Source organism: Pelophylax lessonae (genome assembly GCF_965119305.1).
Source record: "Pelophylax lessonae genome assembly, chromosome: 2".
Taxonomy (NCBI): domain Eukaryota; kingdom Metazoa; phylum Chordata; class Amphibia; order Anura; family Ranidae; genus Pelophylax; species Pelophylax lessonae.
Genome location: NC_138769.1, coordinates 160,687,543 through 160,713,423, shown reverse-complemented (window position 1 = coordinate 160,713,423; position 25,881 = coordinate 160,687,543). Strand labels below are relative to the sequence as shown.

Here is a 25,881-nt window from a genome sequence, read left to right as displayed (position 1 = left end):
GTTTGTGTTGGCTCTAGAACCACTAGCTATTTAAATTTGCGAATGTCCGGATATAAAGGCGATAAAGTGCGGAGACAGCGAGCATAAATGCACGCTCTTCGTAGATGATATCCTAATGGTTGTTTCTACACCTATTACCATCCTTCGTAACCTATATGCAATACTCCACCCCAAAATTTCTGGTCTTACAGTGAACAACGAAAAATCATAAGCATTAAATATCTCCCTACAGGACAATATTTTGGAAGCCCTTGAATTTTCACATAGGTTCACTTGGGAATCTGAGGCTCCCATTCTATAAAAATGAATATCCTCACAAGAATACTATACTTCTTCCGTACTTTACCAATCGATTTGGTTCGATCCAATTTGTTAGCATTTCAAAGAAAGCTTTTTATGTTCATATGGGGGGACAAGAGACCCAGGGTGAAAAGATGAACATTATATACTCTGAAATTAAAGGGGGGGGGGGTTGGGAGTCCCTGATCTGCTCAAATATTACTATGCCACACAATTAGCCCAACTTATCAGATTTCATTCACACCAGCCCCACTCACTGTGGAGGAAAATGGAATCATACTCTTGTCCGACCATGTCGATTTGTCATGGTAACCAGAATCGGCCCCTTATCCTATGTCCCTCCCAATTCCTCTCGTTCAGCATTTGGGATAAACTTTCCAAATCACATACATTTAAGTCCCCTCATTACCCATTGGCTCCTTTGCTGTGAAATAGAGACTTCACCCTGGGCCTCACCCCCCCCCCCCCACACTTTTGACTGGTGGACCAATAAAGGCCTTTTGTGTATAGCAGATCTCTATGACCATAGGGCCATGTTGACCAAACAGACCTTAGTATATAGATTCAGAACACTTTCGGTACTTTCAACTGCAGCACTATTTACACACTCTATCTCGTAATAGTGATCTTGCGACTATGTTGTCCATGGAATACCTGTGTCATGAATATGATAAGATTCGGGGTCATATATCAGAACTGTATACTATTCTAATGCATACCAAACAGGATTACATGGTCAAATGGTAGCAAGACTTCCAAGAATGCCTTGAACTTGAGGAGAGGCATTTGATTGCTCAGACAGCATCAAAATCACTCATCAATACTTCTTTTATAGAAGCAAATTATAAGGTTCTCTCGAGATGGTACATGGTCCCGACCAGATTGGCTACCTATGTCCCTGGAGCTTCTCCGAAGTGTTTTCGAGGCAGTGGTCAGGATGAAACGGCAAACCATATATGGTGGCAATTTTCCAAGGTGAGGCGATTTTGGATTAGAGTTTATAATTTAATTTTTCCTCTTACTCAAATCGATTTAACCAAATCGCCCCAAACATGCTCTGTTAGGTTGCAAGGTTGATGCAGCCTCCAAAATCCAGAGATGACTCCTCACTTTCATATTTATATCAGCCAGGATCACCATAGCTAGAAACTGGAAGTCAGCTTTTATCCCATTTGATCAGCTTAAACATAAGCTTTCATGGCTTATAGTTAATGAAAGGCTCTCAGCAGTTTTAAAGATGAAGGTGTTTGAAAAGGTCTGGGGTTTGTGGATCAGATACTTGACTGGCGATCCCCAGACTATTCCTGACTAATATGCCTTCGGGAGGCACGGGCCAGAGCGCAGGGTATTCCCCTTTCCCTCCCCCTGTTCTCTCTTTTACCCCTTCTCGCTTTCCTTCCTCTTTTCTGAATTATGTGCTTGTAGGTTTTGAATATGCAATTCTAGAAACGGATGATAGGAGGTCCCCTCTCCATGAAGGGGGCAACTTCTCCTCCAAAACACAGGGTGTGAATACCAAGCTCCATGGTTCCACATTAGCTAATAAACGATTATTCAGCTATATCGAGGTGGCAGTGCATGAGCAATTCGCTTTGCAAGACATCATTGTTGGTTTGACGTTTGTGCACAAACATATATGTTCGCATTTGAAAGACTTGGAAGTGCCTGGGAAAGACACTTCGGGGGGGGGCAAACTCTATAGCTGAGTGGGGCTCGGGACTATAAACCTTCCGCTTTTTCCCCTTTGATTAACAATGCAAACCCTTTCTTTGGTAAATATACCAGCACTTCAGATTGTATTAACTTTGTATTATTTTTGAAGCCTGTTCCCGCATCGCATCCGCACAAGAGGCAGTTCACACTGCCATATGCGATACGCAGGGGGTGTCAATTAAATGTTAACGACACCCCCAGTTTGATCGCATATCGCAGTGCGATCTGACAGTTCGCACAGGATCGGATCGCACAAGTGTGAACCACTGTGCGATCCGATCCTGATGCGGCTGAAAAAAAGGGTCCTGTGCGTCTTTTGTGCGGGTGCAGTGCGAATTTCAGCCATACAAAGTGTATGGCTGAATTCGCATCCGCACAGGAGATTGCATGTAATGAAGGAGCAGTGCGCTCCGAATTACATGCGATCAGCGCACCCGCAGTAGTGTGAACCGGCACTTAAAGTAACTACACTGTAAAAGCAAGTGAGCAGACAGGCTCTTAATTGAAAATGACACGTTATGTCTCTTCTGCAATAAAACAAACCTGCCTGCCTGTTTGCATTCTTTGTAATGTACATTGTGCTGAGCATTGGCATCTCAGCGTACATTCTAATTACATCTTGGTGCCAGCATAAATAAACTGCCATACTCATTCTTGGGAGCTATTGCCACTGAAGATCTCCAAATATGGGTGAAGATCTCAAACCCAAAAAAAGACTGAGTAAAGATGTTGGCACCAGCGAAGGAGTGAGAGGAGGTGAATTTAGTCACATGTTAACGTGAACCTTGCTATTCCAGGCATTATATCTACACAGTCTTCTATGGGTAAAGTAGATTTTTTACACAATTTCACAGCTGCTATCCAGGAATTGAATAGAGAGCACACGAAAACAATAAAGACAACTAATCACAATAAAGACAACAAAGCATCGATCCAATGCTGCATCTGTCCCCCCACAGCTTCTAAGACTGAGAACTGAGCGATCAAAGACCCCCGATCACTCAGTCTTCTCCGAGCAGAGAGCTGGTGACTGTCAGCGCTGCGCTGCAGAGGGGGAGGGAGCAGCTGGCTCAGTCTCCCAGCCGCTCACTGAGAGGCTAAGCCAGCTGCTGGTCCAGGCCAGGCATCTAGGCTTTAGCCCAATGTTGGCTGAAAATGGGTCACAGAAGTGCAGAATAACTGCACTCCTGTTACCTACAGGAGAAGTACAGCCAAAATAGCTTTGGCCATACTTCTCCTTCAACTTGTTCAGCTTTTTAGACATACTACATATGTCCAAAGAGAGAACTGTTACTCACAAGCCGATGCCTGCAGTGTCCTCTCTTCCTTCACCCCTCTTCTCCACCCCACAGCTTATACTGTGCCTTGAAAAAGTATTCATAGTCATACCCCCTGAAATTTTCAACCAAAAGTGTAAATGTATTTTATTGGCATTTTATGCGATAGACCAACACTAAATGGCACATAATTGTGAAGTAGAAGGAAAATGATAAAAGGTTTTCAAATTGTTTTACAAATATCTGAGAAATGTGGTGTGCATTTGTATTCAGCCCCCCTCAGTCAATACTTTGTAGAACCCCCTTTCACTGTAATTACAGCTGCAAGTCTTTTTGTGGATGTCTCTACCAGCTTTGCACATCTAGAGAGTGAAATTTGTGCCCCTTCTTCTTAGCATAATAGCTTAAGCTCTGTCAGATTCAATGGACAGCATCTGTGAGCTGCAATTTTCAAGTCTTACCTCAGATTCTCAATTGGATTTAGGTCTGGACTTTGACTGGGCCATTCTAACACATGAATATGCTTTGATCTAAACCATTCCATTGTAGCTCTGGCTGTATGTTTAGGGTGGTTGTCCTGCTGGAAGGTGAACGCCTTGCACAGAGATCACCCAGAGGGGAACATTTTTTTCTCAACAAAAGTGGAGTTACTCTTTAAGGCTCCATTCAGACTTGGCAATTTAGAATCGCTGGCGGAATTCAGTGTTGTCACATGAAAAGATATAATAAAATATATACATAAATGTGAGGGGTGTACTCACTTTTATGAGATACTGTATATTCCAATAAATTAAAATTTCTGTGTATAAATATATAAATAATTCATATTATTTAGGCTCCGTTCACATCTAGGCGTTTTGGGGCATTTTTGGGGAGTTTTTCTGCTCTAGGATCAGCTCTCAAAACGCCCAACAAGACAAATCCTATTCATTTCAATGGCCCCTGTTCACATCTGAGCGTTTTGACGCTGTAAGCAAAACGCCCAACGCTCAAAAAAGTACATGAGCTTCTTTTTGGGCAGATTACAGGCGTTTTCCATTGGTTTCTATTCAATCTAAAAACGCCTGCACAAAAAACGCCTGTAAATCGCGGTAAAAACGCGCGAAAATGCTACGCTCAGGTGTGAATGTAGCCTAAGTAAATTGTATTTACTTTGATTTTTCTTCCACTGAATTTATATATATATATATATATATATATATATATATATGTATATATATATTCAAAGAAATTAAGACGTGTGTGCCATGGCTATGTACGGCATGCGATGACACTGTGCGGCATGCGATGACACTGTGCAGCATGCTTTGACACTGTACAATATGCGATGGCTCTCTACAGCATGCTATGCCACTATATACCATGCCATGACACTGTACGACATGCCATGGCTCTGTACTGCATGCCATGGCTCTGTACTGCATGCCATGACACTGTACGCATTCCATAGCTCTGAACGGCATGCAATGATACTGTACAGCATGCAAGACACTGTACGGCATGTGATGGCACTGTACAGCATGCAATGACACTGTACAGCATGCCATGGCTCTGTAGGGCATGCAATCACACTATACGGCATGTAATGACAATGTGCAACATACAATGACATTGTATGGCATGCCATGGCTCTGTGTGGCATGCAATGACACTGTACGGCATGCCATGGCTCTGTGCAACATGCAATGGCACTTTACGGCATCTAATGACACTGTACTGCATGCCACGGCTCTGTGCGGTTTTACAGGAAGTGACGTGGGTTGCTTATTCTGCTGAAAACTCCAACTTGTCGACAACTGCAATCACATCACTTCCGATGACTGTACATCCTGAATAATTGGAGATTTTGACAATTTTGTGTTTTCACAGAACAGGCGGCAGCGTATACACTCCTGTACATGCTATAAATGACTGGATAGTGTTAGTCTGCCCGCTAGTAATCAAAAACATGGCCGCCTCCAAGGTGGGGACAGCTAGCGGGTGGACTAACAATGTCCACTCATTAGTGTGTACCAGAGTGTACAGGCTGCCCGTGTTTTGTGAAAACACCAACTGGTTGAAATCTCCAATTATTCCTGCTGTACACTCACCGGAATTAATGTTGTTGGAGTTCTCAGCAAGTTGGAGTTTTCGGCAGAACCAGGTTCAACATTTTGTCGGAACCCAAGTGTTCTGTGAAAACACCAACTGGTTGACATTTCCAAATTCCTACTGTAGAGTCACTTGAAGTGATCTGGTTGGAGATTTCGGCAGAACACCGGTGTTCTGCCGAAAACTCCAACTTGCAGAGAACTCCAATGACGTCATTTTCGGTGAGTGTACACTACGATTTGCTCTCACGGCCGAGTGTTCGTTTTTCAAAAATGAGTTCGAACGATTTCTCGTATAGTGTTTGGCCAGCATGACATTGTCCACTCAATATAGCGTGTATAGGCTGCCGGTGTTCCGTGAAAAAACCCTACCCGTGAAAATTCCCTACCCTCGTCACTTCCGGTGCACCTACGTCGCACCTACGTCATGGAACAGCTGAGCAGGTTACCATTGCGCATGCTCAGAGCTCCGGAGGGTAGGGAATTTTCATGGTAGTGTGTTGTAATGTTACAACGCATCAGCTGTTGCCGCGGTTACATTAAAACATCTCGGCTGCAACATGAAATCATCTCCGTTCCTACCCCTGTCACTTCCCTGTTCTCAGCTACTAAATGTAAAAGCGGCGGGTGTATGAAAATATAAATCACGGAGATCTTGGCTCCATGATTTATATTTTCATAGACCTGCTGCCGCTTTTACATTTAGTAGCCGAGAACAGGGAAGTGACAGGGGTAGGAACGGAAATGATTTCATGTTGCAGCCGAGATGATTTAATGTAACCACAGCTGATGCGGTGTAACGTTACAACACACTACCGTGAAAATTCCCTACCCTCCGGAGCTCTGAGCATGCGCAATGGTAACCTGCTCAGCTGTTCCATGACGTAGGTGCACCGGAAGTGACGAGGGTAGGGAATTTTCACGGGTAGGGTTTTTTCACGGAACACCGGCAGCCTATACACGCTATATTGAGTGGACAATGTCATGCTGGCCATACACTATCGTTCTAACTCATTTTTGAAAAACGAACACTCGGCCGTGAGAGCAAATCGTAGTGCCATCATGTAACTGATAAATTGTGCAAGGACAATACGTTTTTTGTTCATCTTTTCACATATACCTAGTGCAGTTTGGACAACAACGACATATTAACCTTTTAATTTATCGTTCATTCGGCAGAAAATGTCCAAACTTGTCCTTCGTTTTTTTTTTTTCGGCTCAAAAAGGGCACAACTGGCCGAAAAAGTAACAAACTGTCCTAATGACAGAATTTCAGGTGATTTTTTGTGTAATGTATGGCCAGCATTAGTCCGCCCGCTAGTTGTCGCCATCTCGGAGGCGGCCATGTTTTTGATTACTGGCAGGCAGACAATCTTAAGCGGCCATGTTTTTGGTTATTAGCAGGCAGACAATCTGCACTCATTATAGCGTATACAGGAGTGTATATGCTCCCATCTGTTTTATGAAAACACCAAGTTGTTGAAATCTCCAATTATTCATGATGTAGTCCCCGGAAGTGACGTTTTGGAGGTCTCGGTCGGCAAGTTGGAGATTTCGGTAGAGCAGCGGAACCATAACTATAACTAGCAGATATCACTGAGGCTCAGGCTGATGCATCTAAGAGGAAGCTTGTTAGCAACTACCCGCTGTGCTTTGTATGAAATGATCCAGCAGAAGCAGAATAGATAGATAGAGCGGAAGCTGTTCTGCTTACTGGGAATAAAGAGGATCGATTATTGGTGATATCATTAGAGAAAGGTCATGTGATCTGGAGGCGCATACAGTTCTCTAGCCCCGCCCTCCTTATACAAGCACACCCTTTGTGTTAGCTAATATTGACGTACAATAAAGTTTTGTCAAAAAAGGAGAAAAAAAAAGCAGCTCCAGGAGGGCAGCAGTCGGCGTGACGTGGCTGTGTGAGGGGCAGACATGGAGGTGGCGGCGTTGGTGGCCGTGTCTGTGGTGCTGGGGGGGATCATCCTTCTGCTGGCAGTGTGGAGACAGAAGGGGAGAGAGGTCAGCGAGCCGGAGCCGAGCGGTAAGTGGCTGTACAATGAGGGGAGCAGTGATAGGAGGTGTGTGCTGAATGAATAAAGTGCAGTCACTTCTAATGTACAGTGCTGGAGCCGGCTATTCTGCTGGGATCAGGCATGTATACAGGGACAGGAAACTGATACAATGAAAAGTGCTTTATTTAAATAAAAATGTCATTCATTTATGGTACAGCTAAAGGCTAAACTTTTTCTATTTTTTTTTTTTTAGTTATGGATAGAATGGAGAGGGATTAGACCCCCCTGTCAGTTTTTTTTGCTATCTGTGCCCCCGCTTGGGAGATTCGCCCTCTCTATTTATCCTCTTTAACGTTCTCTGAAAATGAAAGAAAATCTCAAATTTAAGGTTGTCACCAAAACTGAAATAGAGGGGAAATCGTCCAACCTCTGTGACACCCGGGATTCCCTCACTTTGGAGAGATTTCCTCTCACTTCCTGTTTTAGTTATGGGACAGGAAGTGAAGGGAAATCGCCCAATGGAAAACAGATGGCCCAAAAAAAATGATTACCCCCATGTACTCACGAATGGTGGCTACAGTGCGGATGGCTAGTTCTGGGAGGCCGTCATGTGATTGCCTCCTGTGATAGCACCCGCTGGAAGCTCTGTGATCAGCAGTGGCCAGAGGACATCAGCTGCTCTTTACCACGTGATCAGTTGTGTCCAATCACAGATTTAAATGGAAGCCAGTTTTCAGCACTCCTTTCCTGATGCTAACATGCATGAGAAGAGAGCCGATAACTGGCTTCTCTAAGACCCCTTTCACATGGTCTTCCCGATCAGGGCCGCTTGTCAGTTTTTCAGGCAGACCTGATCAGATGCTCCATGCACCTCTATGGAGCAGCAAAGACATCTCCGCTGACACCAGCTGTCAGTGAAATCCAGACAGATGGAAACCCTATTTTCCATCCATCTGGAGGATCAGATTGGATGAAAACAGACAGGCGATCTGTTTTCATCTGATCTCCCATGGAGGAGAGCGGGGATCTGACAGGTCTGTCTCCGCAAAGTAAGCGGAGACGAAGCTGTCATCCACCTGCTCAGCGGGGATTGGCGGATCGATCCCCGCTGAGCAAAACGGACTATGTCGGGCGCCTGGCAGACTCGGTTTTGCTCAGCGGGGATCGATCCGCCAATCCCTGCTGAGCAGGTGGATGACAGCTTTGTCTCCGCTTACTTTGCAGAGACAGAGCTGTCAGATCCCCGCTCTCCTCTATGGGAGATCGGATGAGAACGGACCGCCTGTCCATTTTCATTCGATCTTATCCGATCCAATCCTCCAGATGGATGGAAAATAGGGTTTCCATCCGTCCAGATTTCACGGACAGGATCGGATCGAATAGCAGCTGGTGTCAGCGGAGATGTCTCCCGCTGACATCTGCCACTCCATAGGGCTGCATGGAGCATCTGATCCGGTCTGCCTGAAAAACTGACAGGCGGACCGGATCCGAAAGCCCGTGTGAAAGGGGTCTTACAGTTCTCAGTCATTGTAAACCGCTTCAAAGTTACTGTAGCAGTCCTGATACTGCAGAACACAAGCTTGTTCAGTGATCCTTTCCTGACATGAAATGCAGTTTATTTTATTAATTTATTTATTTTTATTTGAAACATTGGAAATCTAACTTAGGCAGGCCATACAGGGTTTGAATCTCAGCTGGTTCAGCAGGCTGAATGTACCAAAACGATTGATCGATCAACTTGGGAACAACCAGCATTCCGGGTTTTAAGCTGTGATTTAGTACTAGAAGCAGCTATAGCTAGCAATAATCACTGTCTTCTCCCGGCGGGGACGGACTGTCTGTGTTGATGGCGGAATCAAGCAAATTTCTTTCATGCAAGCAAATTTGCTCCGTTTATGGCCGGCCTAAGCCGTAGTATGTCAACATGATAAGGTCAGCTTGTGAGCTTACTTGCAACACAAGGACAGTTCAGTGTAATTTGCTGGCACTATGTAAATACAAGATTTTAACTGATTCCTCTTTCTCTGCTTTGCCTTTTTTTAAGCTATTGTGTATATAAATGTGTTTTCTTGTACTGCTGTACTAGTTCTAAAACTATTGCTTTTCAAGACAGGAAAGCCTTGTGTGTGTATAAGGCATGTAAAATTCATGTTAGTGGTCCGCGGGATTCAAAATTGTGGTCCTTAAGGTCTGAAAGGTTGGCAACCACTGTGTTAGGGAACATGTTGTTATGCTTTAAGTGTGCTTTACTATTGTAATAATTTACTTTTCAGATCACCAAGCCAATGGACAAGCCGTTCCAGAGAAGCAGCTATCTAAGAAGCAGAAACAGCAAAAACCACGTAAAGAAAAGACTCGGCAACACACCTTCACCCACCCTCTCCTGGCATCTGCACTTAAGGTATTCTTATTAATGTTTAATGCACATTTAAAGAGGAAGTAAACCCTCCTCTGCAACTTTTCCCTATAGGTAAGCCTATGATAAGGCTTACCTATAGGTACTGTAAATATCTCCTAAACATATTTACCTTACATGCAGCCAGTGACGTCACTGGCGCATGCGCTCTGAAGGAACGGCCGCTTGTGCCGTTCCTTCAGAGTCCCGTGACCGTCGGCTCTCGTGCGCGTGCGCGGGAGTGACGTCACTGCGTCAGATGGCCAGATGCCGCGATCCCGGAAGACGGGCGACTGGACATGTCGCCCGTCATAGAGGTGAGTGAGCGGCACGGCGGGGGCTCGTTCTAAGGTAAGTATTGCATAATGAGCTAGTATGCAATGCATACTAGCTCATTATGTCTTTCTCTTGCAGGGTGAAAAAAAGAAAAAAAAAATTCGAGTTTACAACCTCTTTAAGGCTTGCTTTACTTTGCTCAAGAGTTCTCTTGTTTATGCAGAGCAGCACATTTATTAAACATGGCTAGCCATGCTCGTTAAGAAATCAATAGCTTCCTCCATCTATGCTAAACTGTATGGATAGAGGAATCGCCTACTGCCAGCTATTGTATTCTGACAACCGCTGCTCCAGCAATTGTCAGAATACCCCAACAGTGACTGATTGGGTCCTTGGATTGGCAGTCACTGTGACTGACTTGGCTCCTTTTGATATTTGGATCAAAGCTTATAGAGCCAGGTGGTGGTGACAAGGCCACCCAAGTCTTGAATTTCAGCCAAATCAGCAGAAAGGAGTTGAAACTCAAGCTGGGCATGACCAGCATAACTGGCCCTTCAACCAAAGTGTACTTATCCTTTTAGACACCCCCCCCCCCCCATATCCCTGATGCATATTTACCCACATGACATGGCTTATTGCAATGTTTACATCTTTGGGTAAAAAAAAATTTGCATGCCGTCCTCACTTTCCCTTCCTTTTCTCCTCAACCCCCCTTCCAAAATGTCCTCACTCATCTCGGTAGTCATTTTGGCCAGAGGGTGTAAACACTGGGGTTGAAACTAAACAAAAAGTCTGTGCTCGTTGGGCAGGTAAGGCAACTAGCAAAGAAAACTATATATGCCAATTACAGTAAATTTATATAAATATATTTGCAGTGCCAAAAAATAATAGTCAGATAAATTCACTGTGAAAATCCTTTAGTGCCTATAAATATCACTAATGAAATAAATTTCCCCATATGTATAATGTGATAAAAAAAAAAAGTCTGTGTCTATAATCAAAGAAAGTTCATAAATAAAGTGCAAAAATCAAATAATGAATGCAGAATGTAAACCAATAAGTGCATCGGTGCCTTTCCCAAGTTGAAATAATAAATGTCAGCTGTGAAGTGAATCCAGTGATCCCAGCACTACAGGTAGGTAATATGCTTACCAGACCCACACCCTCTTATAAAGGGGCTGATTGCATGTGTGTAACTGATCTCGGGATGGATGGATCCTCTCAGCACTTCTCTGCTGATCAACTGTGCCATCCAATTCAGATTCCGCTTCTCACAACAGTTTGATTATAAAGCGCATAGAAGAAAACTTGCGGGGGAGATTGCAGTTGGAGACAGAAGCAGAGCGGGTAAGTTAAATTTCCATTAGGGTACACTTACCCTTTAAGGGTTGTGCATAGACATCAGAAAGCCTTTGTCCAGTTTGTATGTAGGATTGTGTATGCTGTGTCTAAATAGAACATTTTAAAGAAAATGAGTGAACTGATCCAGGTGGAACAGTTTAATTTGTTTGTAGCAATGTAAATCTATGCAGGATATTAAAGCGGAGTTCCGGCCACAGAATCGTTTTTTTTAAAAAAATACTTCCCAAATAGTGATCCACCGCCCTTCCGCTAATCCGGTTTTACACAGTTTAATAAGTGATTTGCAATCATAAAATCTTACTTTAGAAATCGTTTGCTGAGCGCCGCCATCTTTGTTGTGGTCACCCGAAGCCACATTATGAAAATGTATGCCCTGGTTCTTGCTGGATGGGGCAGATGAATGCAGCGCGACATCTCGCACATGCCCAGTACTATGCGATCGGCATAGTAAGGGTTTCCATAGGGACGCCTATCATCGCGTCATTTCCTGTTTGCAAATAACGCGATGAGAGGAGCTGCCGGCCGCCTTGTCACTGCCCATTGCCTCCTGGGAGTGACGAGTAAGAGCTCCCAGGACGCATTGCAGGACAGGAAGTGACAGCGCGGGCTGCGGCCGCAGAGGGAGGAAGTGGAAGGAAGGTAAGTATATTTTCTTCTGAAACAAGGTAAGTAAAAAAAAAAAATCGGGAATATCCAATTGTTTTTCAGGTGACACTAAGGAAGCCGATGGCTCAAAATCTATTGTGATAATTTTGCGGCCGGAACTCCGCTTTAACATAAATCTGCTGTATAGCCAGAATCATGGGGGCAGCAGTCATAATGAATAATTTCCTTGAACAGTATCTGACCTTTAGCAAATTGTGGACTGATTAATTAATTTCTGGTAGCCAGGTTGGAATTTTTCTGTCCATTGCCATTTATTCTTCTGCTATTGGAAGAAAGCTGTTCTGACAGAGGGCTTGTTTACTGACATCAATACTCATTCACTGGCAGCCTTAAGCTGGGGCTACATGTGCATATTTAATGGCTTGTTAGCAAGATATTTAACCCCTTACTGACAGCTGTTTCCATTGAAGCTAACGTACTGTATATGTGAAGCAGTTGTTGTTGGAAAGATATTTAGTCTTTTATTCAGAAGTATTTAAAATTAAACAAGCAGCGCTGCTTTAGAAAGTACATGGACAGCTTGTGATTTCCTTTCAAATTTGTGTTCATCCGGTGTCTAGGTATTCTATTTTACGATCTAGTGGATTTCACTGTCTGTATTTGAAGCATCAGTGGCCAGAAAATTGGGAATGCATTATAATATACTTGGATCTATCAATAATTGAATTGATGGTGTTTGGCTTTTATCCACAGGCTCACAGTGGAAATATAACATGTTTGGATTTCAGCAGCAATGGCAAATATTTGGCTTCATGCTCCGATGACAGAACTGTCAGAATATGGAGCACCAAAGACTTCCTTGAGAGAGAACACCGCTGCATGAGAGCCAACGTGGACTTTGATCATGCCACCCGGGTCCGCTTCAGTCCTGACTGTCGGTAATGTGCTCTTCTGAAAATAAAATATACACCCTTCTTTTTTTCTTTTTTTTTTTTTTTTTTTTTTTTTTTTTTTTTACAGTATCAATCAGCAAATCATGGCAGTGTTCAGCCAGAATGAAATTGTCTGCTAACTCAAAGCTGCTAAATGCTAAAATATAATTTTATAGGTTGCTCATCGTTACGAATACCAGAATCAGATTATGTGAATTGTAACATACATTAAAGGGATTGCAAACCTGTGTAGAAATATTAATTGAATAAAATTACTTCTTTTTTTCAGAACTTTTATAGTTTGGTTAGCTAATGGAGATACGATCCGAATGTTTAAAATGACCAAGAAAGACGACTCCTTCATCTTTTCTGCAGCTCATGAGGATTTCTCAAAGCGACACAAAGCTTCCATCATTAATATTGGAATAGCAGAAACAGGTATAAATAATAGACAAAATACATTTAATAGGAGCTATTCCAGTCTTTATTGCAACCTCTGTTACTTAATCCGGGTAAAGATGTGAAAGGAGATTAGACTCCCTCCTACTAGCTAAGCAGTACACTGCATAATATTTATTTGCAATATTTCATTTGCCTATAAAAATTTGAAAACATGTTGTTTTTATAGTGGTCAGGACCATACAAATATATACCCAACCGCTGTACTTTCCCTTTTTAAGAGGACATGTAAGACCACTATATATTTTTTTTTTTATCTGTATAAAGTTAAAACACAAAAACACTGTGCATGTTGAAAAGACTAAGCCAATATTCACACTAGTGTGGCTATATAATTTTGCCTTTTTATTGTGTTTGTGCAGCGCATTTTCATGCTTAATGCAGTTTTTGGAGGAGATTATTTTATACACAGATCTCAGCCAAAATTTATAAAAAAGATGCATGCACGTGAGTTTTACGTGCACTTTCCATGCATTCTAATTTAAGTATATGGGGCACCGTGGTGCACCAAATAATATCAGCACCTTTTAAAAAAACGCATTGCACTCTGCTGCATTGATGTGAACAGGCACCATAGACAATATTATGATTACCATTGTTGTGCATGTTAGCAATATGGCAAATGCAATAGAAAACGCACAAGTGTGAATGGAGGTTGAAACAAAATACATGCATTGCCACATCCTGTGAGCTGACATAACTGACATGCTTATATGAGTTGAGAAGTGCATTATGGGAACACATTGTAAAACTGTATTTCTCTTTCGTTCAGTGACAGACACAGCTCCTAAATCTTCTTAACCATTGGGTTATACTGCCTCCTACAGGAGTAGGACACTAGGCAGAGAAAAAGTTGACTATGTCTATGGGCAATCCCAGGGGGTATACACCCACTCTCAGCTATAGGCACTCAGTGATGTTTTTCTCTGCCTAGTCAGGAGTAAGGACCTAGTACCTTGCTGGGATCTCTGGCCCTGGCAATTTTAATGTTAATGGATTTTTTTCCTATCTTTGTTATTTTGTTCCTGGGAGAATCTACAATCAATTGCCAGACTGGGCGATGGACTGGAGGTCCCCCCAGTCTGACCTATCGCCGTGCTAGGTAGGCCACGACATAGCCCCCCTGTGGGGGTTGGTGACTGGGGCAGGGATGTCCTCTGGGCTCCCTGCGACGGTAGTTGGGCTTTGGGAGTGGATAATTCAGCATCCACGGGTACGTCCATCACGCAGCTAGATCCGGCCAAAAATTTAGGCTGCGGCTTTGCGGCCTACTAGTCGGAAACTACGTGAGGCGGCCCCTGTGAGGGTGGCTGAAACCACTGACTCCCATTTGAGCATCCACTGTCCCTGGTTGGTCGGCTCCGCTGGGGCTCGCATCCAAGCGGCTGGGCGCCCACAAAAATTTAGGCCGCGGCTTGCGGCCTACTAGGCCATGTGGCCGAGTCAGGCGCCTCCGTTGGTGGCCCCAGTGCTTTTAGCTGAAGCCCCCACTCTTCGTTTGGACATCTGCTGGGCTGGGATCCGTGTACTTGTGGCTGGGCCTCCACAAAAACGAAGGCCGCGGCCTGCTAGGCTCTGTGGTCATCTTGGCGGGGTGCGCTGTGGGGGGAGCTTCCCTTTTTTTTGGACAGCCTTGCCACTATTATTTTTGGGGGCACCTGCCCCTTTTAGTGTTGCAAGACCATCAGGGTACCCTGCCTGCGTGTTCACATCACTGTGGGCGGCCCCCTTTTAAGGGGGCTATTTCCAATTATGCCCTCTATGGAGGGCTCGGAGGCCCCCCTTGTTTTTTGCCGGGTCCAGTAGGTGGTCCATTTGTGGGCTCTTGGTCGCTGTCCCCTTTGTAGGATCGCAGTTGGCAGCCTCCCCTGCTTGTTATGTTTTCCGGATGAGCTTAGTATATAGCGACCCTACTGGGTCTGTGTCCAAGCACACTGAGTGCTCAGATAGTGAGGACGATTCCTCTGTTCCTATAGCCGCGCATGAAAAGGCGCTGGTGGATGCACTGTTTGTGTCAGTGCGTGACACTTTAAAAATGGAGGTTGCGGCTGATGCGGTCCCTTTTGTCACCCGCAGGCCCTCTAAAGCAGCGGGGGTGTTCCCTTTTCCGCTTACTTTGACAACATTGTCACATAACAGTGAGATTGTCCAAAACGCAGTGGTTCTTAAGCGCTTTTTGCTTGTGGTGTCCTTCTGAACGGTCCCACCTGTAGTGAACTCGTCAGTTTCCAGGTTAAATAAAGCTACCTTCATTCCGGTTGAGGAGTCCCTGACCTTTAAATATGCAGCGGATAGGTGGGCGGAGGCTCTGGCCCGCCATATGTTCGCTGTGGCTGGTTTGGCACTTAGGCCGGTATTTTACTATTGCCCTGGTGTCGCAAGCTCTGACGGAGTGGGCTAAATTTTTTACACCGGGACCTGGAGGGAAAACTGCTTCCCCCTGTCTTGCAGAGCTGGCGGATCAGTTGGTCCAGGGGCTACAGTTTATCTTTGATGCCTCTCTGGATGCTGCTCCTTTTTGATTTTAGGCTGTCTGTATCAGCAGTGGTTCTTCAGCGTATTATCTGGCTGAAATACTGGTCTGTGGACCAGGCATCTAAGAAGGCCTTATCTGATCTTCCTCTTGTAGGGGATTGCCTGTTTTGGAGCTTCCTTGGATAACATCGTTAAGGGTCTCATAGAGGAAGAGTACTCTTCTTCCGCAGGTTACCAAGGGCAAGGAGCCCCGTCGTAGATGTGGGCCATTCTCCTTGGCTCATGAGAGGTTTTTTCGTCCCGCAGGGTCTTAAGACAAGGGATCAAAAGTCAGGGCCTACACCGGAGGTTCCAAGAGGATCTGGCAAGCCACAAGCGGGCTCTTCCTTACATACGGGCAATGCTGCCTCTGCATGAAGGGGCGTCCTCACCCGCATCTGAGGTGGGGGGACGTCTTTGCTGGTTTCCGGATCCATGGACCTCCCTGGTATAGGACACGTGGGACCACGAAGTTATTCGGTCAGGCTACAAGATCAAGTTTGGTCTTATCCTCCAGAAAGGTTCTTCCCTTCCAACCTGCACTTGATCTGGGGACACTTGCAGGTCTCTTTGGGGTAGTGTAAGACTTTATTCCTTCAAGCGGTGATTGTTCCGATCCGGAACGTTTTCAGGGGTTTTTACTCAAACCTCTTTACAGTTCCCATGAAGGAAGGCAAGGTACGTCGAATTCTGGACCTCAAGGGGCTAAACTGCTTGTGCGAGTCGACATCAAGGACGCCTACTTGCACATTCTAATATGTGCCAGTCACCAACTCTTCCTCTGTTTTGCCGTGGGTGAGGAGCATTATCGGTTTGTGGCATGGACCTTTGGTCTCGCCTCCGCTCCTCGGGTCTTCACAAAAGTGTTGGCCTCTGTGCTGGCATTGTTTGAGTTAGCAGGGGATCGCGGTACTGGGGTACCTGGATGATCTTCTTCTGCGAGCGGAGTCTCCGACTGCTCTGATGGACAACTGGAGATTGCACTGCAGGGAGTTTGGTTGGATTCTGAACCTTCAGGAGTCTGCTTTGTTTCTGTCCACCAAAACTGGACTATCTGAGTCTGACTCTGGATTTGGCCTCAGCCAGCGTGTTCCTTCCTCTGGAAAAACTCCAGACATTGCAGGAGGCAATTCAGCTTCTGTTGTTCAACAGACGGTAATCCCTCTGGGCTTGCATGTGGGTGCTGGGCCTGATTGTGTCCACCCTTGAGATGGTCTGTTTGCACAGTTCCACACAAGATCTCTGCTAAAGGAATTCTGGAAAATGGGACAAGGATCCACTGTCTTTAGAGGTGGCTTCATTCTCTGGCACTTTGACAGGGAAAATCCTTTCTCCCCCTGTACTGGACGGTTGTCACCACGGATGCCAGCCTGTTCAGGTGGGCAGGCGTCCTCAGCAGATGTGCACAGGGGGTCTGGACTCTGGCAGAATCCAGACTGCCGATTTAATGTCCTGGAAATCCAAACGATCAGCCTTTGTCTGGCTCATTGGACAATTTGTCTTCAGGGCTGTCCGGTACAAATTCATTTGGACAATGCCACGGCCGTGGTCTATGTCAATCACAAAGGGGGCATGGGTAGTGTCCTGGCGGCTCAGTAAGTAGCCGGAATTCTAAGGTGGGCTGACCGGTTCGTTCCAGCCCTCTCAAATTTCTGCCATGACTCCTGTGCAGGATCAAAGTAGAAGGGATTCCATCCAGACTAACCTCGCTGCTGTTGGTACGCCAATCGGGTATGGCTGGTTGCCGAGGCTCCTTGGGAACTTCCTCTCAAGGAGGATCTGCTGTCCCAAGGACCGATCTTCCATCCTTCTTTACAGTCCTTGGCATTGACTGCTTTGCTGTTGATGAAGGTTTGTCTGAAGCTGAAGGATGAAGGTTTGTCTGAGTCGGTGATTCTTACGCTGTTGAAAGCTAGGCAATCTACTTCTAGGAAGATCTACCATCCTACGTGGTGTGAGTCTCTTGGGGTTCATCCTCGCTCCTTCTCAGTGGCTCTAATCTAAACCTACCTTCAAAGGGGGGTTGAACAGAAATTGTTCTTGAGTACCATCAAGAGCCAGGTATCGGTTTTGGCAGTTTTTTTCCAATGACCTTTGGCCTCACTCCCTGGCGTGTACCTTTTTCTTCAGGGTGTCCGACATTTTGGCTCCTTCAGTGCGGGCTCCATTGCTGCCCTGGGATCTTGATGTGGTGCTTTTGGTTCTACAGAAGCCTCCCTTTTGAAAATATTAGGGAGGTTTCCCTGCTTGCGCTGCCCCAGAAGGTGGCCTTTTTTGGTGGTTATCACTTCTGCATGCAGGGTGTCGGAACTGACGGCGTTATCCTGTCCACCTTATTGGTGATTCACAAGGAAAAGGTGGTGCTTCGCCCCTGTTCGTCATTCCTTCCTAAGGTGGTCTCTTGACTGTCATTTGAATGAAGACATTGTTGCCTTCCCTGTGTCCCAGGCCAAACATCTGAAGGAAATTGCCTTGGATGTGGTCCGGACAATTAGGGTGTACCTGGCAGCTACGGAGTCCTTTTTAGGAAATCATACTCTCTTTGTGCTCATGGACAGACCTCACAAAGGGTTGTCCACTTCTTCTGCAGCCATTTCCAGATGGATCAGACAGACGGTGGTTCAGGCCTCTTGCATCAGGGGTCAGGTTCCTCCTTTCCCTGTCAAGGAGCACTCTACTAGGACGCCTAGTGTCTCCTGGGCTTCTGTCGAAATTTTTATAAAGTGGATTTGTTGGCATCTGCAAATGCTTCTTTTGGCCGCAAGGTTTTGCCGGCTGCGGTTTAGAGGACCTGGTCCTCTTTGAGGGTGTATTGTGTTTTTGTGTTTTGGTTGTGTTTTTTTTTTTTTTTTAATGGTTTAGCTCCATGTTAGCTTGTTGGCTATGGTTAGCCTTGGGAATTTTTTTTCTGCTGTTTTCTCACCCCTCATGTTTAACACTGCTTTGGGACATCCCAATGGTTAAGAAGAATCAGGAGCTGTCTCCGTCAGTGAACGAAAGAGTGGGTTTTTTTACTTGCCGTAAAATCCATTTCTCTGATGTTCATTGACGGGACACAGCACCGACCCCTCTGTGAAGTTGGCTTTTCCTATGACACTGCTACTAACAAAACTGTTATTGTGATGGGTGCCTATAGCTGAAAGTGGGTGTATACCCCCTGGGACTGCCCATAGGCGTAGTCAAGCTTTTTCCTGCCTAGTGTCCTACTCCTGTAGGGGGCAGTATAATCCAGTGGTTAAGAATCAGGAGCTGTGTCCTTCGAACATCAGAGAAATGGAATTTACAGCAAGTCAAAAATCCCACTTTCGTATTATGAAAACCCAACACATGTTAATATTCACTATGCTTATGTGCACTGGATGGGGAAAAGAAGTTCCAGTTTGTACATGACAGCCTTCCTGTACACTGTAGATGAATGGAGTAGCTGATTTCTATTGTGTTTGCACATGTAGATGGTTTTGTTGAATACCAGTGGAGTAATTTTCATTTATGGTCACGTTAAGGTGTATCTAAACCCAAGAACAAAAATATGCCCTCATCCCCTTTACTGAATCTAAGAAGGAGCAGCATTGTCACCCTAGGACAAAACATGTGGGTACTACAGATCACCTCTTTACTTTCTATCTCCATAACCTGGGCAGGAGGTGTTCTGTAGGCCACAGATAGCTGAGAATAATGCTGACTATAAGAGTGCAGTAGAGACAAAATGTACAGGATAATTTCCTGTGTGCTCATTGAGCATTTATAATGGTACATAGCATGTAACAAACCAAAAGTTCATGAGTAGGAGACATTTATTAGGGTTCACATGCGCTTTAATTATTGCTAATAGTATGGAAGATTTTGAATTGATGCTTCCGAATTTAAAAAAAAAAAAAAAAAAAGCTAAATGCAGATTGTTCTGAGCTTCCCAAAAAGTGAAAAACACTTAATACATGGTCACATTCCTCAAACTGCCCCAAGTTATCTGAATTGTGGGGTGCTGCCTCCTCTCAACATCTGTTGATATTTGTATTTTGCACAGCTGTGCGTGTCTCCACCCGTACCGCCACCTCATCAATTCACAGGAATCTCTGAATGGGAAGACTACACATCCCACCATACCAGAGGGGACTATCAGATCATGCTGATACACATGCAGTGACAATACCACACTTGTAGTCCGTTTACTTTGTCCAGTCCCTTAACATAAGTTCTGTACCTCTGTATGGACCTAGAGCCGGTAGTGAATGATTCAGGAGCCAGTGCATTTCTCCCACAATGTATGTATTGAATGCAAAATTGTAAATGCACATTTTTTTTATTTTGTTATTGTGGTTGAAGTTATTTTTTGCAAAATGCAGACTATGCATTTTAAAATCCTCTGCGATCTAAGAGGGAAGCAGCATTCATTAAATCGCAATGAAGAAATAACTTTTTGTCACTGCTGGCTTTTCTACAGGGAGGTTTATCATGACTGCATCAGATGACACCAGCATATTGATTTGGGATATGAAGGGAGAGGTGCTAGCATCCATCAATACTAACCAGGTGGCAAATGCATATGCTACAGTTTCACCTTGCGGGAGGTAAGAACACGGTGTTGTGTGTGTGTGTGTTTTCTTATTTCTTTTTTTTTTTTTTTTTTTTCTTCTCTCTCTTTCTCTCTACCTTTTTTTTAGTAGTAATCTCTTTCAGGAAGCTGGGGGGGTTGTTAGGGGTTTATATGATTGGGCCATTTTAAGGCCTCATGCACACTGGGCATAAAAATGCTGCTTAAACAGGAATTTGGCATGGGTTTTTTTTTTCCCTCTTTTAGCCTGTAGAAACCATTTTGTGTTAGCCTGTGTGTTCATGCACATTTGGGCATTTACAGGCATATTTGTAGAGGAGCGTTTACAGGCTGTAAAAAGGGGGGAAAAAACGTCTTCAAGTGTGTTTGTTTTTTAAGAGGAGTTTTTGGGGAGGAAAAAAATGCTTGATGCCACTAAACATGGCATTTACGCATGTCAAGCATTTTTAAGTGTTCAATTTTTCTAGTTCTAAATGTAAACATGTCTACACACACCTAAACATGTGTACTGTATGCTGCTTTTTTCTGCCAGCAGTTCTGGCATTTTTTTCTACTGCCTAGTGTGCATGGACCCTAAAAAGACAGCTAGCATGTGTTGTTATCTGTTGACTAATTATGCATTGGATGCCTGCCACCAGATGCAGCTTGTCACTTATTACCTTTGCCTGCCACCAGATGCAGCTTCCCACTATCCTGCCACAGGATGTAGAATGTCACCTATAGCTTGCCACCAAAAATACGAATTGAAGGGTGGGGGCAGTCAACTAGGGTCGATATGTTTGCGCTACTGTGGTTGATGTTATTTGCCTTACTGCCCTGTACTACTATCTGTATGATTCTTGGATATGCATTATTTCCTTCTTGATTGTACTCCTTGATTTATATTGGACTGTTGTCTGTGTTTCATGTTTTATTAATAAAAATACCTTTAAAAAAAAAAATACGAATTGAAGACCAATTTTTTAAAGTTTTTTTTTTTTTTGTTTTTTTTTCTGCAGTTGATTCGCTTGTCTTACTCACTTGCAGCCTCACAGCCTCTTCCCGGCGCTACGGCGTCCAACAGAGCGGTGAAACTGGCACATACGCAGTTGCTACTGTGTTCCGTCCTATCCTAGTATGAGAGGACGGAACAGCAGTGATGCAGGACGGGCAGATCATCTCTCTGCTCGCCCCCCACACCCCGATCAGTGCAGGCCTTCGCGGCCCGGCTGCAAGTAGAGTACCGGCCTGCGGCCCAGAGCTTGGGGACCCCCGATTTGTAGAAAGTTAAAACCAATGGTCAATAAAGGGATCCTCAAGACAAATGCAGTTGTTTATGCTCTCCTTTGTGTTGTTCCCTGAGCACTTGGTAATAGAATTGTCTTTGTATTTTTTAAGTAGTGTAAATTATTTGGTATGCCTACTTTCTTCTTCACAAGTATTTTATTATCAAAAGGTTTGTTGCAAGCTGTGGATTTACTCCAGATGTGAAGGTTTGGGAGGTTTGTTTCGGTAAGTCGGGGGATTTCCGAGAAGTGTGTCGGGCATTCGAGTTGAAAGGCCACTCTGCTGGTGTATGTGGATTCGCTTTCTCCAATGACTCGAGAAGGTTAGTAGATTTGTAATCTGTGCCTCCAGTGCATTATACTCCCATGTGAAATGACTGTATCCGATCTTTGACCTTTGTGAGAAAACCCCCACTATATGGGTAAAGGGAGGAATGAATTCTAGATAGATAATCATCCCATTCCCATTCCATGAAGAATCTGCAGCTTCATAGAGGTTGTATATTCCAACAAAATAACAATCCAAAATACAACTGTCCAATGGAAAACATACATAATAATGCTTGGGAAAATTTAGTAAATAGGATGCTTCCTCTTTATAGAATCAAGAAGCATCTAAAAAAAATAAAATAAATAACAACCTGGAGTGAGGGGATGGCGTGTTCTAACTCCTGTGACCAACAAAACTGAGCTTATTTGTCTCTCTTACGCTGTAGGTTAGTGTTCCAGATAAGGCTGACCTAAGCTACAGTAACTTGGGCCCAAACCCGCGGAAAATGTCAGTTGTGGTTTGAAATTCCCTGATTCAAAGCCGTACTTAATAAAGGGGTGGAGATGGTGGTGACATCATTGACCTTATATGGTTATATTTGGTCAACGCCTTTGTCCAGATGTGGCCATATTAGGCCAACGTCTCTAGCATCCCTGCCCCTTTTACATGCGGCTGCAGGGTGGAGAATTCCACAGTTGCAGCTGATTGGGCTTGTGGCCTGCTATCCTGTGACTATCACTAGCGAGTTAGGCCTGAACCTTGTCTGATTCTTAGTCCAGATGTACTGTCTATGTATGATCTACAATCATGTATTTTTCTTTTTGAGGGGGAACCAACAACCCTCGCACCATTTTGTTTCTGCAAAATATTCTTTATTATGTAACAACCCTTGAATGTATGCACAAGCCCTAATGATGCACAGAACTATTGACTGCTGTTCCTTGTCACACATTTTGTATTACTTTTAAAATGCTATATCCTTCCTTTATGGCTATGTTTATACTTCAAATCCCTAACCTTCTGTATGCCTTGAAACTGGATAACCTATACCTGTGTACTTTAATTTTATTAATAAAATACATTCTAAAACAATATTTGGCAATAACTAATTCGAAACATTGGAATAGTAATACAAATATTTGGGTAAATCTGACTGTGCATACAGTACAATTTAAGATTTTATTCTGAACTAGAAGTGTCCTGCCATGTAAAAGGGGAGGAAATCATTTTATAAAGAAAGAGAATATAGATTGTTGACTAGTTACAAAGAATTACATTTGTCAAAAGAGTTGTTATCCACAGATTGTCTACACTTTTGCACTTGTTCCACATCTTGTGTTTATTTTCTTTAGGCCCATTTTACACGGGGTGGACTCTGCCAGGAGTCTGCTTGCTCAGTGGGTGATCTGTCTGCTAATTCCTGCTGGGCAGGCAGATGACTGGTCTGCGTCCACTCCTCTCCACTTATGCAGACCAGACACAGACTGTTCTCCTCTATGGGTGGTTTGATGTAAATGGACCACCTGTCTTTTTACACCCAACTGCCATCCGATCCAACCAGACCGTGGGGAACGGAACCCCCTTCCATCTGTTTTCAGCAGATCGAATCAGATTGGATGTAAGACGCCGCTCCATAGAGGAGAATGGAGGGTCTGCCCGAAAAACAGACAGGTGGACCAAATTGGACCGCTAGTTTAAAAGGGGCCTTAGTCTGTTAAATTATGTAACTGGTAATGGCACATTTTTAAGTTTGTAGAAACAAGCCATTTGTTATGTATGTTCCTGCAAAGGGTGTGTTCAATCTTTTTATACTAGACTTCATCTTATTCTCTTTTTGTTTGCTCAAATACTTCTACTATTTGTCTAATTTGTTCATCCACAGGATGGCAACTGTATCTAAAGATGGAACATGGAAGCTCTGGAATACAGATGTGGAGTACAAGAAGCAGCAGGACCCCTATTTGCTTTTCACAGGACAGTGGCGTGGGAGAGAGCCTTGCCGCATTGCATTGTCTCCTGATGGCCGTGTTGTTGCCATTGCCAGTGTCTCCGATATCACCGTGTATAATGCACAGACAGGGCAGATAGAAGAAGAATTCCAATTGGTACATGGAGAGATAATCTCAGACCTTGCTTTTGACACTACCAATAGATTCTTAGTCTCCACTGGAGATCGAGCTATCCGTGTATTCCATAATACAGCTGGATACAGAGCTGCTATTGCCGACATGAAGGAGCTGCTAAAGAAAGCCACTAACAAGGGCATGAAGGACAGGCTACAGCAGCAAATTAAAGATGCTCAGAGTGCATTAGATGCTGTGTGCAAACAGAGAAAGTGATAGACTCTGTTTTTTTACCATTTTTATACTAAAAGAAATTGAAACATTTAAATTAAAATATTTCTGCGGAACTTGGTAATCCTATGCTTTGCTAGCTATTCTGTGTGTGTGTGTTAATTCGCCTCATGGCTGACATTAAAATAATCTATACTTGGCCCAAGTAGGGCAAACACATATTCACATGAATGCAGATATCCCCAGTGGCTTGTACTTACCATTTGCTTTCCCGCTCATCCATACAGCCAACAGGAGAGAAAGAAAAGCTAAAGACATAGTGAACACAGGACTATAGAATACCAAAGTGACGCCATTGATTGACTTAGCACAATCACTTGCTTCTCCATCAAAACAAAAATCCCCAGCTCTTTTACCAGCTAGCCTGCACCAAAACTGAATTGACCCTTTAACAGTTCATATTTAAAGCTAGGGGTTTAGCCGCAAATGTTTAAGCCGCAGTGGCCATGTCAAGGGACCCCAGTTTGCGGATTGTTATGGGCATGCACGGGATACCTTCAGCTGCCATTGTGCCCTTGCTGGATATCCCGTGCATACCTATACCTTTTAAGGAGGGATGGGCTTCCTCCAGGCACACCTGCCCTTTAATCTATCCAACTGATATGTATGTGGTCCAATTTGGGAGACTCAAAATTTTAGAGTTGGGACCGCAGTCAACTGGGGTGCCCTTATGCGGCCACTGTGGCTTACGCATATGTTTGCAAATGTGTGTGACTAAACTTTGCTTTAAACGTAAACTGTTGGACAGGGTCAATTTTCTTTTGTTGCAAGCTGGCTGGTAAGAAAACTAGGAATTCGTTTTTTGATGTGCGTTGCCCTTCCATGTGCTGTTTGCTGCAAAGGCTAGTTATAGATTGGGGTGGTTGCCATTTGTTTGCATTTGCTTCTCCATACCTGGAGGTTTGCTGGTGGGGGGGTTAAAGCAAACGTGTTGTATTGCCCTGAATTGGCTAAGCAAAGGTTTGCTTGAAAAAAAAATGTCTTTGCATTAGAGCAGGGCTCGTCAAAACCCAGACGCCAGGTCACAGTGGCGACTGGAAATTGCATCCTGGCGCCTGGGTTATACCGCAGCAGTAGTCGGGATCCTCCCATGTGGCCCACCCGTGGGTGCGTGGACTGGCGTTGGGCTGGCCTGATTATTGAGGCTGCAGCTTTGCTGGATACACGCTCCAATGTAAAAACCAGCGCCTCTGGTGTACGGTGCTGTGATGAGCACGGCTTGCTCTCACTGCCTGTCCACCTCCAACATCATCTTCCCAGGTTGACAGCTGGACTTGATCAATCACCCTTTGCTTACTGCCGCTGAGTGGACAGGGAGTGCTGTCCATCAGTGCTTATCAGTGCAGCTTAGTGTTAGTGCACCGTCTATTCATTTGAGTAGGCTGCATAACTCATTCCAAAAACCCTGCATGCAACATTCATGGCAGTGCACTCCAAGCCACAGTAATGTGCTTTCCGGTGCCATTCAGGGTGACTATGTAAATCCTCCTGCCTGCAGCAGACTGA

The 25,881-nt window shown here is 44.3% G+C and overlaps 1 protein-coding gene across 1 annotated transcript; it reads left to right on the top strand.

Moving 5' to 3' along the window:
- Positions 1-7,256: 7,256 nt before the first annotated feature.
- Positions 7,257-24,431, top strand: TBL2 (transducin beta like 2). Its single transcript, XM_082244708.1, has 7 exons — positions 7,257-7,418; positions 9,663-9,790; positions 12,782-12,966; positions 13,250-13,398; positions 20,375-20,501; positions 21,921-22,073; positions 23,904-24,431. The coding sequence occupies exons 1-7, from the start codon at positions 7,310-7,312 to the stop codon at positions 24,358-24,360; spliced, it is 1,308 nt and encodes a 435-aa protein (XP_082100834.1). The 5' UTR covers positions 7,257-7,309; the 3' UTR covers positions 24,361-24,431.
- The last annotated feature ends 1,450 nt before the right edge of the window (positions 24,432-25,881 follow it).